Source organism: Hypoxylon fragiforme, assembly GCF_022984875.1.
Source record: "Hypoxylon fragiforme strain CBS 206.31 chromosome Unknown GGS25scaffold_6, whole genome shotgun sequence".
Classification (NCBI taxonomy): domain Eukaryota; kingdom Fungi; phylum Ascomycota; class Sordariomycetes; order Xylariales; family Hypoxylaceae; genus Hypoxylon; species Hypoxylon fragiforme.
In genome coordinates this window covers 801,976-816,901 of record NW_026054761.1, presented here as the reverse complement: position 1 = coordinate 816,901, position 14,926 = coordinate 801,976, and the positions used below count along the sequence as shown (strand labels likewise).

Here is a 14,926-nt window from a genome sequence, read left to right as displayed (position 1 = left end):
ATTTTAATACTTGCATAGACATTGCTTGGCTTCCTAGGTACTAGGTAGGTAAGTAGACAGGTAGTGTAGGCAGCGAGTTTGGCTAGTTCGAGAAAAGATAGGGCTGATGGTTCAGCTCGGCACAGCCATGCACTTTGTGGTCTAGCCCGTCGTCGCCAATGCTATTTATTTAGATATATTAGGGACCTATGTAGGACCTATGTAGAACCTAGGTATGTAACTAGGTAAGGTAGGGTCACAAATCACGATACGTACATGTTTCCAACCTACAGTACATCATGGATTGCTCCCTACATGCATAATGCAAATTTTCGCTGGCGCCAGCGGTTGTCAATTATATCGTTCGTTGGCCAATTGCCACGCTGTGAGAATATAGCTTAACGTATCACCCATCTTGGACTGGCTGTTGCATCACACTATTGTTCATTGTTAGGTGCCCATTGGACATAGGATAACTACCTTGCTACCTGTAACTATATTTGAAAAGAAATGGAAAAAATAATAATCGTCATATTGTTATCCCATAACCTCGTTCACTGTCGTATCTTATACGAAGCACTGAATAAAATAGGTACATAGACAAGGAGAACCATGACCTTGAAGGTTCTCAAGTTCTCAACAGCTTCCAAAGCTTGGCTGCATAGCTCGATACATGGCCCTCTAGGTATTTATTTACACAACCCATTGATATCGGGACTGTCCTTGTTCAAGCCTCAAGGATTAAAGTATTGGCATGTATTCTAGCTGCCTAGATAGGCACTAGGTTTTGCTTGGAAGCATGAGGACAGCCCCTAGGTCGGTAGTTGGTTAGGGTAAAAAGCAATGCCCAGAGTACCGGTGCCTGATGCCGCAAGGGAGGTAGAGGATTGGCCAAGAGTTCGCTCAGTTTTATCAATAAATAAGAAACTAAACCATCGACTCGGCTCCATTTGAATATTTTCTTCATGACCGACTTGCTGTGCCTCAGACAAAACTCCAATCATTATTTGTCAAAAAGAAAGCATTCAAAAGATATCATGCCGAATGCTTCGCTTCTATGATACAGAATGGACGGAAGTTCCGAGCAATCCAATTGATTCGATTCCATCGATGAAAGCGTGCTCCGTAGGTCCAGAGTGGATAAACTCGAGCAGGACTCCAGGCCCTAGAGTCCAGGGCTTGTTAACAAATCATCGAGGGCGAGGGGGGGTCAACTAAAGGAGTCAACCATATGCTGGACACTGCGGGTCGTCGCAATAGGTGTCTTTGGCAAAGATCGGCAGTGCCATTTCGGGCTTTGCGCAGTCCTTCTGCCGCTTCCTGCCCCTGTCGCACCGCTCGATCTCATACATCCATTCTCCGGTCTCCTCGTTGATGATCCGGCACCCGCACATGTAGAAGAGATCGTGTTGCTTGCACATCTTGGATATCCGCTACGGTAGGTCCCCTTTTGGTTCCCGTCTTTTCTTTTTCTCTTTTTTTCCTTAAATTATGGAAATGCGTGCGCGGTGCTTCGTGTATGCTAAGTAAGTAGGTATATAAAGATGGGGATAGAATATCCTTCTAGACGCAGGCGAGACGTTTATCTATCTCCTTTTTTGTTCTTTATTTTTCTTTTTCAAAAGATCCACGTCCGCGAGAATATTCGAAGGGTTTGTTTTCAAGAGTCGTCTTAACAAAGGAAACTAAGACAGGCCACTTGTGCTGGTGCGTGACCTCAGCACAGAAGCTTTGAAGAACTTCGTTGCTTTGTACCCTTTCGGGTCCGACGTCACGAACTTGGAAACAAAGTTAAGTTGAGCCAAAACTGCCAATATTGGCTTCAAGCTTCATTGTTCAAACTTACCTACCCGAGCATGGCTACCGGAATGTACATATGCATCGAGAATCACACCTGAATCTTATAATTATGTTGCTACTGTCCGGGTAGTACGGCCCATGATGCTGATGCTTAAACTCATCGAACCAGACTGTCTTTGTTGTTCATCACGTTGTATGCCGAGATACTACTGCCTGTGCCTACTACAAATGAGCCGACAAATCACAAGCTTAGGGGCGCACGGTTGAACCTACATACACTCGCCTCTAAAAATGGATATCCAAGTAGTAATGCTTCAACCCAATTCGATTGCTGCTATCGAGTAACTAACAAATAACATTGGATTATTCCTCATCCTGTTACTAACCACGGCCAATAAAACAACAAGACCAAGCATTCAACCCCGGAAATCGGCACACAGGTCTCCTTAGATATCCGACGGTTGGGCATGGAGATTGACAGATTAACCGCAGAGCGGCGTCTATCATGAACTTACCTATGACAACCACATCAGCCTTTGAGTTCCTTTGTCCAAATTGCCCCCTTAGACCCACGCCCTTGTCCACAGCAATGTCATTGTTGAAGCCCCCCCTTTTACGACCCGGCGCATAATAGACCGTCGACGCACCCATACATACCCCGACTGGAACAAATCTCAGGAATCCATATCAACGTGCCTAGATCAGATCAACTTGGTAGTTAGTTACCTAGCTTAGCTTACTCACATATCGTATATCTAACCCCAAACCACCACGCACAAAACAAACAAACAAACACACAAAATGTGCCACAACCTGATCATCGCCCTCGCCTGCGGCTGCCGCACCCCGCCAGCCCTTATACTCTGCGCCGACAGCGAAGAAGGACGCATATGCAGCTCCTCCTCTTCCTCCTCCACTACTACTATCACCACCATCACCGCTAACCCCACCACCATCACTAGCAACAACAGCAGTAGTAGGAGTAGTAGGAGTATTAGTAGCCTGCTAACCGTGGAGCAGAAATCAATCTACTACTGCCGCAACAGCAGCATATGCCGGTACCGCGCGCACACGCGGCTGGGGCGGCAGATGAGGTATCTGGAGGAGGAGATGGCGTGGCGGCAGAGGGGGTGCGAGGGGCAGCGGGTAGGGTAGGGTAGGGTAGGGGGTAGGCTCGAGGAAGGGATAGGTTGGGTTGGGTTGGTTTTGGTTTGGTTGTGATGGATTCCAGGGCAAGGTTGGGATTCGTAGGCGTGTTTGTAAATGTAAAGTAAAGTAGGTTGTGATTTAGTAAGTACTTACCTAACCTAGGGAGGCACCTAGGTATATAAAGAGATATATAGGTACGCAGGTATATAAGCAGACCGGTGTGGAAACATAGTACCTAGAAATGGGCATCTCATAGAAAATAGGAGCATGAAAAAAAGTATATCTAGGTAGACTGGTAATAGATTCGGATTAATCATCGAAGCCAGCCACGGCAACCGTGTGCCTAACCCCTAGATCCCTCTCCGATGCTTTATTTTATTTTATCTAACGTCTAATGTGTAGGTGAATTAGGTAAGTATTTATAGCACGAACGTAAAGAAGCGCAGATACGGTACTCTCTACAAGAGCAAGAAGCCACCCGCCAGCAACGCGCCAACGAACGCCGAAACACTCATACCGGCTCTCGCGCCCGTACCCTGTGGCATATCGAAGCCTTTGCCACTTCCATTTCCGCTGCCACCGGCACTGTGCACATCGATAACGGCAAGCAGCGCGCTCAGCACGTCCGCCTGCTGCGCAGCGCCGGTCTCGCCGTCGAAGTGGCCCGAGGTCCAGCGGAAGCCGCACATGCGGCCGTTGTCGCCGCCGGTGCAGTGGGCGGCGGCGGCCTTGGCGCTGGACTTGAGGACGGGCAGGATGCGGGCGGCGGTGTAGGGCGCCATCTCCATGGCGGATGCGAGGCGGCGGAGCATGATGCCCTTGTAGAAGAGCATGTCCGTGTTGCACCTATTGCCCTTCTCGCACGACGTCTCGAGCGCGACTCCGTTCTCGAAGAACGTCATCAGGATCCGGTCCAGGAGCCCGTCGATGCGCTCCTTCCAGTCATCGTCGCTGGTCTAATTCTCTTGGTTAGGTAACGGATGGAACGCTGAGGCGTGGTGGATGGATTTAGATCACTGTGCTTCACATGCTTGAAGGGAAGAGGGAGAGAAGAAGGGGTGGTCCTCGGGGTAAAGGGATGGGTGACTTACGAGGTTGTACAGGTATGCGGAACCCTCGAGAAGCATCGCAGCAGTGTACGACAACTGGAGCTTATTGACATCCGTGCACGAATCCATGTGCGCGCCATCGTAAACAGCGTAGTCGACAGTGACGAAATCGAGCACCTCGAGCAGTTCGAATGTGTCGTCAGCCAAGTCGATGTAAGTTGTGTTGCCAGTCAAGTACGCCAGTTGCGCGCCGACTTCGAAGTAGCCGATGCTGGAGGCAGCTGCATTGTTTGGTTAGTTTCATAGGTAACCTATGTTAGATATATATCGCGACAGCAGATTGCCATTAGGGAACCACGAACAGTTAACGTAGTTGTACCCTTCTGTGCCCTCGAAGAGGAGCCATCTCAAGGCACCCTCGCAACCGCCATTTTCAATACGTCGACCCGTCTGCTGGCTGAAGACATTCTGAGCAATATCCAGCCACTGCGCTTTCCCCGGCACTGGTTGAAACCCCGTCATCTCAGCCTCAAGGCCAGAAAGTGCCCAGATGGCCTGGTCGTCGTTCCCCATCGTGTTCATATAGTCTGCCGGAAGGAACTCATCCAACCCCAATTGGTTCTCGAAGCCCGCGGTGATGATATCATCGTACTGAGTATCCCCTGTGCGGTTTCGATATTTCAACAAGTTATCCCAAAGAACGGCACCCGTCCACTGGTTATAATCACCGGACGGAGGGGGAGTCGAGAAGATGCCCGGTATGCCATCCGTCTTGTTACCGCCGTAGAAAGTCAACAGATCCTCTACCACGAGGGCAGCCGCCGCCTTTACCGAGTCTAAGACATCAATGTGAGCGCAGGGGAAGTCGAGGCTTTTGTGGACAACACTAACCTACGTCCTCGACATCGACGGTCAGGGCTGCAAGCGTGCCGTGGGCGACTAGCAAAAGGCGACCTAGTGAGCTGTAAGTGTATCTGGCCATGCTATGCTGCTGACGCTTAAGAAGAAAGGGATAAATCAAATCAAATCAAATCAAAAGCGCGCTATACTGATACCAATAATTATCAACGAATGACTTGAATAAATGAGCGACGTCGAGAAGGATGCAATTATATTTTTAGCCCCCTTTTGAAAAGCCCCAGCTATTTATTTAGCTATGATATCCAGTTGGTCTGGTTTAAATGTCAGAGGCACCCGCAGTAAAATGAATGAAATTACCTAGCGGGCTGAAGACGGAGTGAGGCACAGTCATTTACAGGCTACTTACCTGGACATCGCCTACTTTTCGCTTATTAAAGCCGAAACTTGGCAAGACGGAGTATGACAATGTGAGTTATGTAGAAACGGTGCCTGACACCAGGCAATTATTTACAAAATATCGGTGCCAAGAATCGTTATGACCCTCGGATTTATACACGTACGGGCAAAAGAGAATAAATCGTAGGTAAGAAAGAATAAAGCGTAGAGAACTAGAGAAAGGAGAATCGGGAACCGAGCTTAGAGAACCAAAATTATATTGCCCTAAGGGTATCAATAACAAGCCAAGAGCAAAGTGGGCTCACCTACCGAGCCTTGATCCTCCTGATGATTACCTTACCACCATCCAGTTCCCAGCCAACACCGTGCTCTTCCGTGAGACTTGTCCATTTTGAGTCTGCACTTATCTCCAAGAAATTCAAATCAACGTTCAGGTACGCCCTTCCGAAGCACTTGAGCAGATGTTTGCGCATACCCTCCTCGGCGAATTCGAGCAACTTTGCCCTGTGGCCATCGACCCTTCTTTTCAAGCGGTTGAATTCTATGTAGTTATCATGGGCCAGCGCATCAAGCACCGCATCGATCTTGGCGTCCCTAAGTTGATACTTGTACCGCACCGCGAACGATTCAGCTAGGTCATTCCGCCGGCACGCAGTGTCAAGAACAAGATAGCCAACCACTTCGCTCATTTCAACTGACGTCATGTTATGGAGAGGTTGTATTCGGCGTAGGAGATGGAGGATGGCGGGATGGTAAGATTCGGCGTGTTTGACTAGGACGGAAAGACGAATGCAAAACAGGTAAACTTGGACAGCGAAGTCGTCGGCACGCTTGGATGCTACAATGCCTTCTCGGAGCTTCCTAAGTGCTGATAGGACATCGGTCAAGCCTTTGGTATTGCTCGGAATAGTAGCTGGTGCCATGGAAGGACGGTTCAAGTCTGTCGGAGAGGTATTGGTAGCAGATTTCGTAGGAAGAGTATCGTCGCTAGTAGTAGTCGTGAGGTCGAGCGAGGCGAAGCGACGAAGGAGCTCATTTCTTTCGCCAGCATCAGAGCAGAAGGTCATATAACGCTCGACGATTTTGGTATAGTATCGTTCTTGGGCTTTGAAGTCGAGCAACCTGATGTCTCCCTTGGAAGGTAATCCCATTGCCTCCAACGGGTCCAAATCTACTGGCTTGAGACGAGACCATGGTGCAGAAGGTGTTCTGCTTCCTCGGGCGCCCCCGCGTCCACGCATTTTCAAGTCATGTCAAGCGATCGCTAGAGGTTAGATGAATGTGCAAGAAGCAAAAGGGTTGATAAGTCGAGAGAGTCAAAAAAGTGAAAAAGTTGTTAAATTGATTTAGGGAATGCTATAGATGAACTTAGCGGGGTAGCGGGGTAGCGGGGCGAGTAATCAGGCTTAACTGCATGAATCATTACATAAGAAAACCTAGTGTCATGCACGGTCCACTTGCCCAATGAGTTTCTCTCTCTTCTCTCCTATTGGTCCGAGTTTCCAGTACGAAGTACATGTAGTTACCCAATATCATTGATACTATGTATCTTTACGATAGGAACACCACACCATGACCGGACTTTCTCTTGCCACTACTACGCGAGAGACCATTTATGAGCTTGGATATAAAATTTGTAGCTCTGCTTTGATCGATTGCCCTGATTCCATAAACAGAGATAAAGTAAATGAACTTTTTCAGTCCCTTGCGTGGCAGCTAGTTCTAGACGCGAGGGTCGAGGACGAGGAGAAGCAGACGAATGTGGTTGACCCCCGCCACCTTCCCGTGAATGGAATGAATCCGTCATATCGAGCATGGACATGTGCCACAGACTCGTCCGTGGGATTGTAAAATGTGACAGAGAAGGATTACAAGATTTCCATCGGAAAACCCTGAACTATTCCCGAGAGATAATCCCAGTCTTCCCATAGTCCACGTATATAAGTGGTTTCCCGGAGAGTTGAGAACGCCTGTTTACGGCTTCCTTGAATGTGGTACCAAACAGCTCATCGCGCTTGCGGTAAGTATCCGACTCTATAGGTACTCTATACCCTCCCCCCTATTACTTGCACGAATTCGTCTAACTCTTACTGCTGTAGTGTGGAACTCTTCGAGATCGATTCCGAATCCACAAGCCTTTGAGCACAATACACACCGGTCTCCATATCCATTTCAAACAAGAGGCCCATTGGACACTGCGTCATCTTAAGAGAGTGAGTGTCCTGATTCTTACCATCTCCCCCTCTCCCCCTTTCTCCCTTTCTCCACCTTCCTGATTCTAGCTGAGTTTAAGGACATGTCTCACGGGCGACTGACCATAATTTAAATTGATGTAGTTTACAACCATGTATATAGTCTTTAAAGAGACCCTCGAACACCTTCACCGAAAAGAGCGGGGAACGAATCAAGCCAACACAAGGAACGATACTAATCTCGGCGGGGCAGTGAGAAGCATCGCGGAACATCTTCCTAGCTTGCCCACGACGAAAACCGTGGACCAGAAATTATCAAAGCAATACGAAAATGCGATGCTCGAGCATATGCCCTCGAGGGACTAGGTAAATATAGACGAAGTGCTGCGGAAGACCATTGCGGAGGTTTGGCAGTTCGACGACATCACCGACCTTAATTAACAAAGCCCTGGGAGTGCCGGACTTGGTTGTCCCGTGCTACTGCCGCAAGCTTCCGCCTCTCGGGCGGCTACACCACCAAGGGGCCCAGCGAATGGGTCTCGCAGACGCTAGAATTCAGCCTGGTGCAAGGCACGCTGGATGCGGACCATGCATGGTGAGTTAACTTCCCTTGCCACAAACCCCCATCCCAATATATCCAATCCGTTATTAGCTAAAGACGTTCGTTGACTGACATGATCCTGTTTTCTTTTTTATAAAGGGCCTGCCAGAGGCTGAAGATCCTCCACGCCATGATCGCCTTTTCCGGCTTTGGCGTGTCTGCAGCGGATTTTCGTACAGGGCTTTACCTATATCAATGCTCTGTGGCCCCTTCGAGAATTCTATGACTAGAACTCTGGGGGTTTCGGAAGAAAGTCAACGGATATTCCTGGATAACTTAGATATGAGCTCCACGGAGTATTGGGAATATCCAGATCAAGACATAATAGACTGGAGTGACCCCTTCATGGCGCCGGGGTCCGGCCCAACACACAAAGAGGGTAGGCAAAAACAAGCTGTAGTTTACTAGGTAATGTAGGTAGAAGGTATGCAACTATCAATATAAAGATGTCTACCTAGGTAGGTACCTATATATCATAGCGTTTAGTCTGGCAGAGTTAATCCAACCCTCAAGTGCTATTATCTGTCTAGGAGGGTACCTACATGATGAGATGTATTCGATCATAGAGGAATCTGCATTTAATATACCTAAACAGAAAACATACCTGCCTTCTTGGAGTGAGCAATAGTTTGTGGAATTGCATGTACGAGAGGATTCATTATGATCCTATGCCTGTATTGATTATGAGCGTTGATGGTACACAGGCTAAACCACCCCAACGCCAAACTAACTGAACACTGCAGCCGTATTTTTAACACATACATCCATAGCAGCCGCACTATACCTTCAGCCACAGGCTGAGCACACCCTTTGCGTACTCAACAATCTCATCACCGCCCAGCTTTGACTCACCGTACAGGCGATCAACAAAAGTAATCGGGACCTCGGCAACGGTGCAGCCCATGCCCTTGGCACGCACCATCATCTCCATCTGAAAGGTGTATCCCTTGCTCTCGGTGCTCTCGATGACCTTCTGCAGCACAGACTTCTTATAGAGGCGGAAGCTACCGGTCAGGTCGCTAACGCCGGGGCGCAGGACAGTGTCGGCGAAGAGGTTGGCGCCGCGGCTGACGAACTTGCGCTTCAAGTCCCAACCGTAGACGCCGCCATTGCCGGCATACCGCGTGCCCGTCACAATGTCGAAGTTGCCGGCGCGTTGGCGTTCGATCATCTGCGGGATGAACTTGGGGTGGTGGCTGAAGTCGGCGTCCATGATGATGACGAAATTGCCCGTGACGAATTGCAGGCCGTGTACGTAGGCGGTTCCCAGGCCCAGCTTTCCAGAGCGCGTCTTGAGGATCACGTGCGGCGAGTAGGCTTTGACGAGTTGCTGGGCTACCACTTGCGTTCCGTCGGGTGAGCCATCGTCAACGATGATGAGTTCCCAGTCGAGCTTACTATAAAAAGATACTATGGTTAGTTCCTAGAGTGACACATCCCTGGCGAGATATAAGATGAAAGAAGCATCATTAGAGGCATGGATATTCCGGAATGACATACTTCTCAGTAAAGGTACGGTTGAGCAGCCAGGTAATAATGGGCAAGTTTCGACGCTCGTTGAATGTGGGTAGAATAACAGAGTACTTGTCCTTAGTTGCGACTGCTTTTGTTGGAGCCATCTTGACTGATTCTTCGATAGTGATTTGAAGGGATTGTTTCAGAAAGCGAAGGGATCGTGATTGACGCTAATTAGAGTCGAAATTGATTTATTTGCAGTTGAAAGGAGCGGACTGAAGCTGGCGAAGTAAAGTTGTCGCGTAACTTGAACAAGAAAAAGAAGAATTACGAATTACGAGTTAAATGCAATAAATGAATTGAACACGATGTACAAAGTACAACAGTGGTACCCATGCGACGTGACAAGTTGACAACCTTGAACCGTGCATCATTAAACTTAAAGTGGGTCTATACGTGGGGCGTTTTCAAGTGTACAGGTACCTAGTACGAATGGTTACTTAGTTTTGTGACTAAGCAGATGTCTAGCACTAGCCCCTTTTTTACCCCTTTTTCGAACATGAGTTCGTCTACCAGTTGTACTCCTTTCAATATTCATTCACACATGACCGATAAAGGAATCAAAATAAGTCAAATTATTGTAAACCATCAAGTAAACAACAAAAAGAATAATCGAAATCAAACCTCAAACCTGAACAATGAAGCGAGACGTAATGCTTCGAGCTTTCTGCTTGACTTCAAGTTCAACTTCAATCTACACCCGAGTGCCCAGGTACCTCAAGGTAGGTGGTAGGTAGGTAGGTACTAATGCATTTATCTCAACACAATGTAATCGCAAGCACAAATTCATAGCAAAGAGTGCAATACTTTCAAGGTTCATATTTTCATTCTATCTTTTAATGGCTGATAACATAACATCATTGCAACAGAGACAGTCGTATGTCAGTGCATCAGGTTATAGTCATAAACCATTACTCGTCAATAATATCCCACATCTTCCAGTAACACCTACTAGGTAGGCACATTCATCCACTCGTTTTGCCCTCGAATTAAACCACCCAACGTACCTACCTAGCAGGTATATTTATCCACCTACTAAGTAGGTAGCAAAACCACATTATACAGGGCTAGTATCCTTCTTCTCCCTCGTGCTAGCCCGGGTATCAACAGTATGACTTCTCCCCGTGCTCCTCCAGCTCTTCAAGCTGCTAAAACTAAACGTGTGGTGGAACTTACGACCACCCTCCTCACTACCCTGCGAGAACGCACCACGGACGACCGCCGCATCCTCGAGCAGCCTGAAGCGGCGCTTCGTCAGCTTCCAGAGCTCCATGCCGGCGACAAAGATGAGCGTCGCGGCGACAGCCAGGCTCCACTCCCAGCCGATGCCGATGTGCTTGAAGACGCTGGTGTTGACGACGGGGATGTAGACGACGGGGAAGACGCTGACGGCTCCGAGGACGACGGCCCAGAAGAGGAACTTGTTCTCGTAGACGTCCTGGAACAGCGGGAACTTGGAGGTGCTGTCGGGGTTGAGGCGGAACATGGAGCGGCGGATGTCCTTGAACTCCCAGGCGCTGATGAGGATGAGCCAGGTCAGCTCGGCGAACACGGTCGCGCGCGCGCGGAACACGGGGATGCACGCCTCTGAGAACTCGCGGTTGCAGTCGACGCCCAGCTGCCCGTCGTTGGCCCCGTAGATGATGATCACGAAGGTCATGAGCGACAGTGTCCCCATCAGCAGCCCGTACACAAGCATGTCGATCAGGATCTGGTTCGTGAAGACGCCGCGCTTGCGGTCGTGCGGCGGCTTGCGCATGACCTCGCGCGAGGCCTGCTCACGGCCGAGACCGAAGGCCGGGAATGACGACGTCAACATGTTGATCCAGAGGATTTCCAGGGGAGAGATGGGGAATACCGAAAACCCTGATCGATCTTGGAAGGCGAGACCACAGATCAGGAGGATGACTTCGCCGACATTGGAGGTGAGAAGATGCAGGATGAACTTTTGAATGTTGTCAAACATGCGGCGGCCCTCGCGGATAGCGGCGACGATGGAATTAAACTTGTCGTCCGTCAACACGATCTTGGCCGCGGATTTAGCCACGTCTGATCCAGACCCCATAGCGATACCGACGTCAGCTCGGGACAAAGATGGAGCATCGTTAACGCCATCGCCGGTCATAGCCATGTAGGCGTACCGGCGACGAAGTGCCTCAATCATGCGAGTCTTAGTATCCGGGGCGCAGCGAGCAAGAACGAGCGGCAGCTCTGGCAAAGCATCGATCTCATCTTCCGTAAGCTTATCAAAGTCGTTTGCCTTCATTACGATTGCATTGGCAATGTCTTTACCAAGGATGCTAAGGTTCCTGGGGATAATGCCCACTTCCTTAGCAATGGCCTCAGCGGTTGCAGGGTGGTCACCAGTCAACATGTGTACCTATTGATATCCTCCCGTTAGCACATATTTTCTCAAATCGAGTAATTCTGAAAAGGGGGGGTACTGCTCACCTTGATACCAGCAGAAGAACATTCAGCAATAGCTGGTGTGGTCTCCTTACGCGGCGGGTCGTAGATTCCTGCTAGGCCGAGAAGGGTAAGACCGGTTTCGACACGGGCACGGAGAGCATCATCAGTTTCGGGGTTATCAGTTGAAGTGTTTTTGGTATACTTTCCATCCCAAGGTCTCGAGGCAACTGCCAGAACACGCTGGCCCTGACTAGCGAAGCCATTCATCTGTTCCAGGATTCGCTCCTTGTACTCATCAGACATGGGCTCCTGGGCATCCCCAACACCGACAGTAGAGCAAAGGTCAAGAACTCGCTCAACGGCACCTTTAGTGAATACCATGCTATGCTCCAAGTTCAGGCCGTTGTAGATGACAGACATGCGCTTGATACCGCTGTCAAAGGGGAATTCAGCCACTTGCTCCCAGCCTTCTGCTTCTTTGGCCTTCTTCCCCTTTTGAAACCGGTGAGCAAATACCTGCAAAGCAATCTCTGTGGGCTCGCCAGTGACTTGCCATTCAGGCCGGCCTTCTTTAGGATCGATTTCATGTCTAACAGTAGCAAGATTGCAAAGCGCCGCAGATAGGAGGAAGGCCTCTAGTTCTGGGTTCATGGTAGCTTCTTTCTCATCCTCCTTCTTCGGCCTAGGAGGGTTCAGCTTTTCATCTGGTACGTCAAACTTGAGGACTGCAGCGCTACGCTCCTGATCGAAATCCCGTTGTTCGGGCTCCTGCTCGTTGCCAGTCTCTGAGACAACAACATTTCCTTGAGTTGGGTTGCTGGGGTGTTTGGAGTTCTTTACTGTATAGACTGTCTTGGATGGAATCCACACTTTTCGAACTATCATGGCCCCCTGGGTTAGGGTGCCAGTCTTATCCGAACAAATGTTAGTGACACCGCCAAGAGCTTCTAGTGCGGATAAGTCTCGAACAACGACATTGGCTTTCCGCATGACCGTCACAGCAACAACCATAGTAATGGTAAGTACTCTAGATAGAACATTAGTATTAGTCTATAGATACGTAATTATATGTGCGGGGAGGTAACTTACGCGACCAGAGATTCGGGAATAATGGCAATGCCCGTGCTAATGGCATAAATGACAACTTCCCTAGGGACATGGAATTCGTTGACAGCGAAGACGATAACAGCAAGCAACAGGGCACAGCCAAAGAGCATGTAAGCTAATTTAGACAATTTGATTTGAAGCGGTGTTCCTTCGGTCAACCCCAGGAACTTGCCAACGAAATCATAGATACGCCTCGTCAAACCAATGATAGGCTGTCGTTTTCCATATTTCTTATAATTCATAGACCGACCAGCCTTGCGATCTTTCTTTGCAGTCGAGGCGGCAATTTTGCCGACCTCGGTCTCCATTCCAGTAGAAATGACAATGCCTCGGCCACGGCCTTTCTGGACCGTGGTGGTGCCGTAGGCAATGTTGATTCGGTCGCCAATACCAAGTTCTTCATTTTCCAAATTCTCGACAATCTTTTCAACTGGAATAGACTCTCCGGTGAGCGACTGCTCATCTGCGGCCAAATTCATGGCCTCAAAAAGGCGAACGTCGGCAGGGACTGTGTCACCCATTTTCAGAATGACAACATCGCCTGGCACAACTTCAGCACTATAAAACTGTTAGCTGGGTTTAACGAAATAAAGGATTAAATCAGACACTAAAGTCTTACTTCGGGATAACCTGGGTTCGACCATCACGCAGCACCATGGCACTAGGAGCGGATAGAGCTCGGAGAGCATCCATCTTCTTCTCGGCACCGTACTCTTGGTAGAACCCAATTGACACGTTGAGGATAATGACAGCAAGCAGAACGGCCCCTTCAACCCAATCGTTCACAGCAAAGCTCAAAGCCATGGCAAAGAACAAGACCTAATAACTCGGGTTAGCTTTGCAAGCGTAGCTCTCTTCCGTCATAGGGGAACTTACCAATATCATGGCATTGAACAATTGCTTGAGGAATATTTTGTACCAGGGGATAGCGCCACCGACATCTAGTTCATTAGGGGGGTACTTCTCCTGGAACTCGGTAACTTGCGCCGAGGACAGGCCTCTTTCGAGGTCTGTCTCCAACGCGTTGGCGACATCTTGAGTAGTCAACAAGAACGGGTGGCGCTCAAATTGGCCAGCCATTGAATCGAAGTTGGAGCGTCCGCGAGTATCCTCGGATGAGAGATAGGGTCTTCATAGGCGGATATGCTTAACAGAAACCAATGTATATACAAAAGTTTTATGCTTCTAGCTTTAGTAATTCTTGAGACGGCTCTCAAGATCTACCATGAAGAAAAATTGTAAGAAAATGATTCGATGCTGAACTTCTTAACTTTACCTACCTACTCATCCGGACTTGCCCGGGGGCATGGGTCTTTTTATAATCTCGAACGAGGGCAAATCATACCTTCAGTCGTGGGGCACCACGCAGCGAGAGATACATAATCTCCCACTATTCTCCCACTTCTCCCACATTCTATCAAATCCATCATATGTGCCAAGTGAACCAAGAGCATCTATTACGACCATGTTGCTGTGTCTATATGCTTGGGAAAGGTGATAAGTCGGTTAGGGCGATGTTTAGTTCTAGGCCTGTAGCGAGAGAGAGCATCCCATTGGCTAACACAGACTATAAGATTCACTGGAGAACTTTTCCCAAGAAAGTCAAACGTCAGACTTGCTGGGGGTTACCATATTGAACTTGGATGAGGCTCCAAGAACAATGGAAACTGGCGGGGTTCTCGCGATATCTACCTATAAAGCTCTTTCACAGACCTTATCACGGGGCTTGGCCTAAGGAAATCCAAGCCTTGGCTTCTTAGTACCAAGAACTTGGCTACTGGAAAGACATTGTAATTATGCAGCAGAAAGCTCTGGATGTTTGTGAGGCGCATGAGTACATCAGGCTTGGTGTTTGTTGGTGTTGGAAA

At 48.8% G+C, this 14,926-nt stretch overlaps 7 protein-coding genes across 7 annotated transcripts; 2 read left to right on the top strand and 5 right to left on the bottom strand.

The window, feature by feature from the left end:
- Window positions 1–1,034: 1,034 nt before the first annotated feature.
- On the bottom strand, window positions 1,035–1,400 carry GGS25DRAFT_522549 (uncharacterized protein; the record flags this gene model as incomplete). The annotated part of the gene is made up of 2 exons (XM_049264258.1): window positions 1,035–1,144; window positions 1,208–1,400. 2 exons carry the CDS (start codon window positions 1,398–1,400, stop codon window positions 1,035–1,037), a joined length of 303 nt encoding a protein of 100 aa, XP_049115433.1.
- A 1,180-nt stretch (window positions 1,401–2,580) lies between these two features.
- GGS25DRAFT_522548 (uncharacterized protein) lies at window positions 2,581–2,934 on the top strand (the record flags this gene model as incomplete). The annotated part of the gene is made up of 1 exon (XM_049264257.1): window positions 2,581–2,934. The coding sequence occupies one exon, from the start codon at window positions 2,581–2,583 to the stop codon at window positions 2,932–2,934; it is 354 nt and encodes a 117-aa protein (XP_049115432.1).
- Window positions 2,935–3,242: 308 nt separating this feature from the next.
- GGS25DRAFT_316512 (glycoside hydrolase) lies at window positions 3,243–5,078 on the bottom strand. The gene is made up of 4 exons (XM_049257774.1): window positions 4,873–5,078; window positions 4,340–4,813; window positions 4,020–4,258; window positions 3,243–3,884 (listed from the first exon to the last, which is right to left on the bottom strand). Exons 2-4 carry the CDS (start codon window positions 4,557–4,559, stop codon window positions 3,387–3,389), a joined length of 957 nt encoding a protein of 318 aa, XP_049115431.1. The 5' UTR covers window positions 4,560–4,813; window positions 4,873–5,078; the 3' UTR covers window positions 3,243–3,386.
- GGS25DRAFT_316527 (uncharacterized protein) lies at window positions 4,656–6,646 on the bottom strand. The gene is made up of 3 exons (XM_049257775.1): window positions 5,544–6,646; window positions 4,869–4,931; window positions 4,656–4,813 (listed from the first exon to the last, which is right to left on the bottom strand). The coding sequence occupies exons 1-3, from the start codon at window positions 6,473–6,475 to the stop codon at window positions 4,753–4,755; spliced, it is 1,056 nt and encodes a 351-aa protein (XP_049115430.1). The 5' UTR covers window positions 6,476–6,646; the 3' UTR covers window positions 4,656–4,752.
- Window positions 6,647–6,806: 160 nt separating this feature from the next.
- Window positions 6,807–8,025, top strand: GGS25DRAFT_522546 (uncharacterized protein; the record flags this gene model as incomplete). The annotated part of the gene is made up of 4 exons (XM_049264256.1): window positions 6,807–7,081; window positions 7,143–7,254; window positions 7,334–7,447; window positions 7,882–8,025. The coding sequence occupies 4 exons, from the start codon at window positions 6,807–6,809 to the stop codon at window positions 8,023–8,025; spliced, it is 645 nt and encodes a 214-aa protein (XP_049115429.1).
- Window positions 8,026–8,805: 780 nt separating this feature from the next.
- On the bottom strand, window positions 8,806–9,646 carry GGS25DRAFT_522545 (glycosyltransferase family 2 protein; the record flags this gene model as incomplete). Its single annotated transcript, XM_049264255.1, has 2 exons — window positions 8,806–9,424; window positions 9,528–9,646. 2 exons carry the CDS (start codon window positions 9,644–9,646, stop codon window positions 8,806–8,808), a joined length of 738 nt encoding a protein of 245 aa, XP_049115428.1.
- Window positions 9,647–10,599: 953 nt separating this feature from the next.
- On the bottom strand, window positions 10,600–14,138 carry GGS25DRAFT_514642 (potassium/sodium eff; the record flags this gene model as incomplete). Its single annotated transcript, XM_049263011.1, has 5 exons — window positions 10,600–11,922; window positions 11,994–12,978; window positions 13,041–13,616; window positions 13,678–13,877; window positions 13,935–14,138. 5 exons carry the CDS (start codon window positions 14,136–14,138, stop codon window positions 10,600–10,602), a joined length of 3,288 nt encoding a protein of 1,095 aa, XP_049115427.1.
- Window positions 14,139–14,926: the final 788 nt, after the last annotated feature.

Bases quoted from the DNA above. Each gene is read 5' to 3' on its own strand.
- GGS25DRAFT_316512 (XM_049257774.1), bottom strand. From the start codon at position 4,559: ATGAACACGATGGGGAACGACGACCAGGCCATCTGGGCACTTTCTGGC. The intron at 4,259-4,339 runs GTTCGTGGTTCC...CAAACAATGCAG, and splicing joins AGGGTACAACTACGTTAACT to CTGCCTCCAGCATCGGCTAC. The intron at 3,885-4,019 runs GTAAGTCACCCA...CAAGAGAATTAG, and splicing joins CCGCATACCTGTACAACCTC to ACCAGCGACGATGACTGGAA.
- GGS25DRAFT_316527 (XM_049257775.1), bottom strand. From the start codon at position 6,475: ATGCGTGGACGCGGGGGCGCCCGAGGAAGCAGAACACCTTCTGCACCA. The intron at 4,932-5,543 runs GTAGGTGAGCCC...ACAGCTCACTAG, and splicing joins ATCAGGAGGATCAAGGCTCG to GTCGCCTTTTGCTAGTCGCC. The intron at 4,814-4,868 runs GTTAGTGTTGTC...TTGATGTCTTAG, and splicing joins CGTCGATGTCGAGGACGTAG to ACTCGGTAAAGGCGGCGGCT.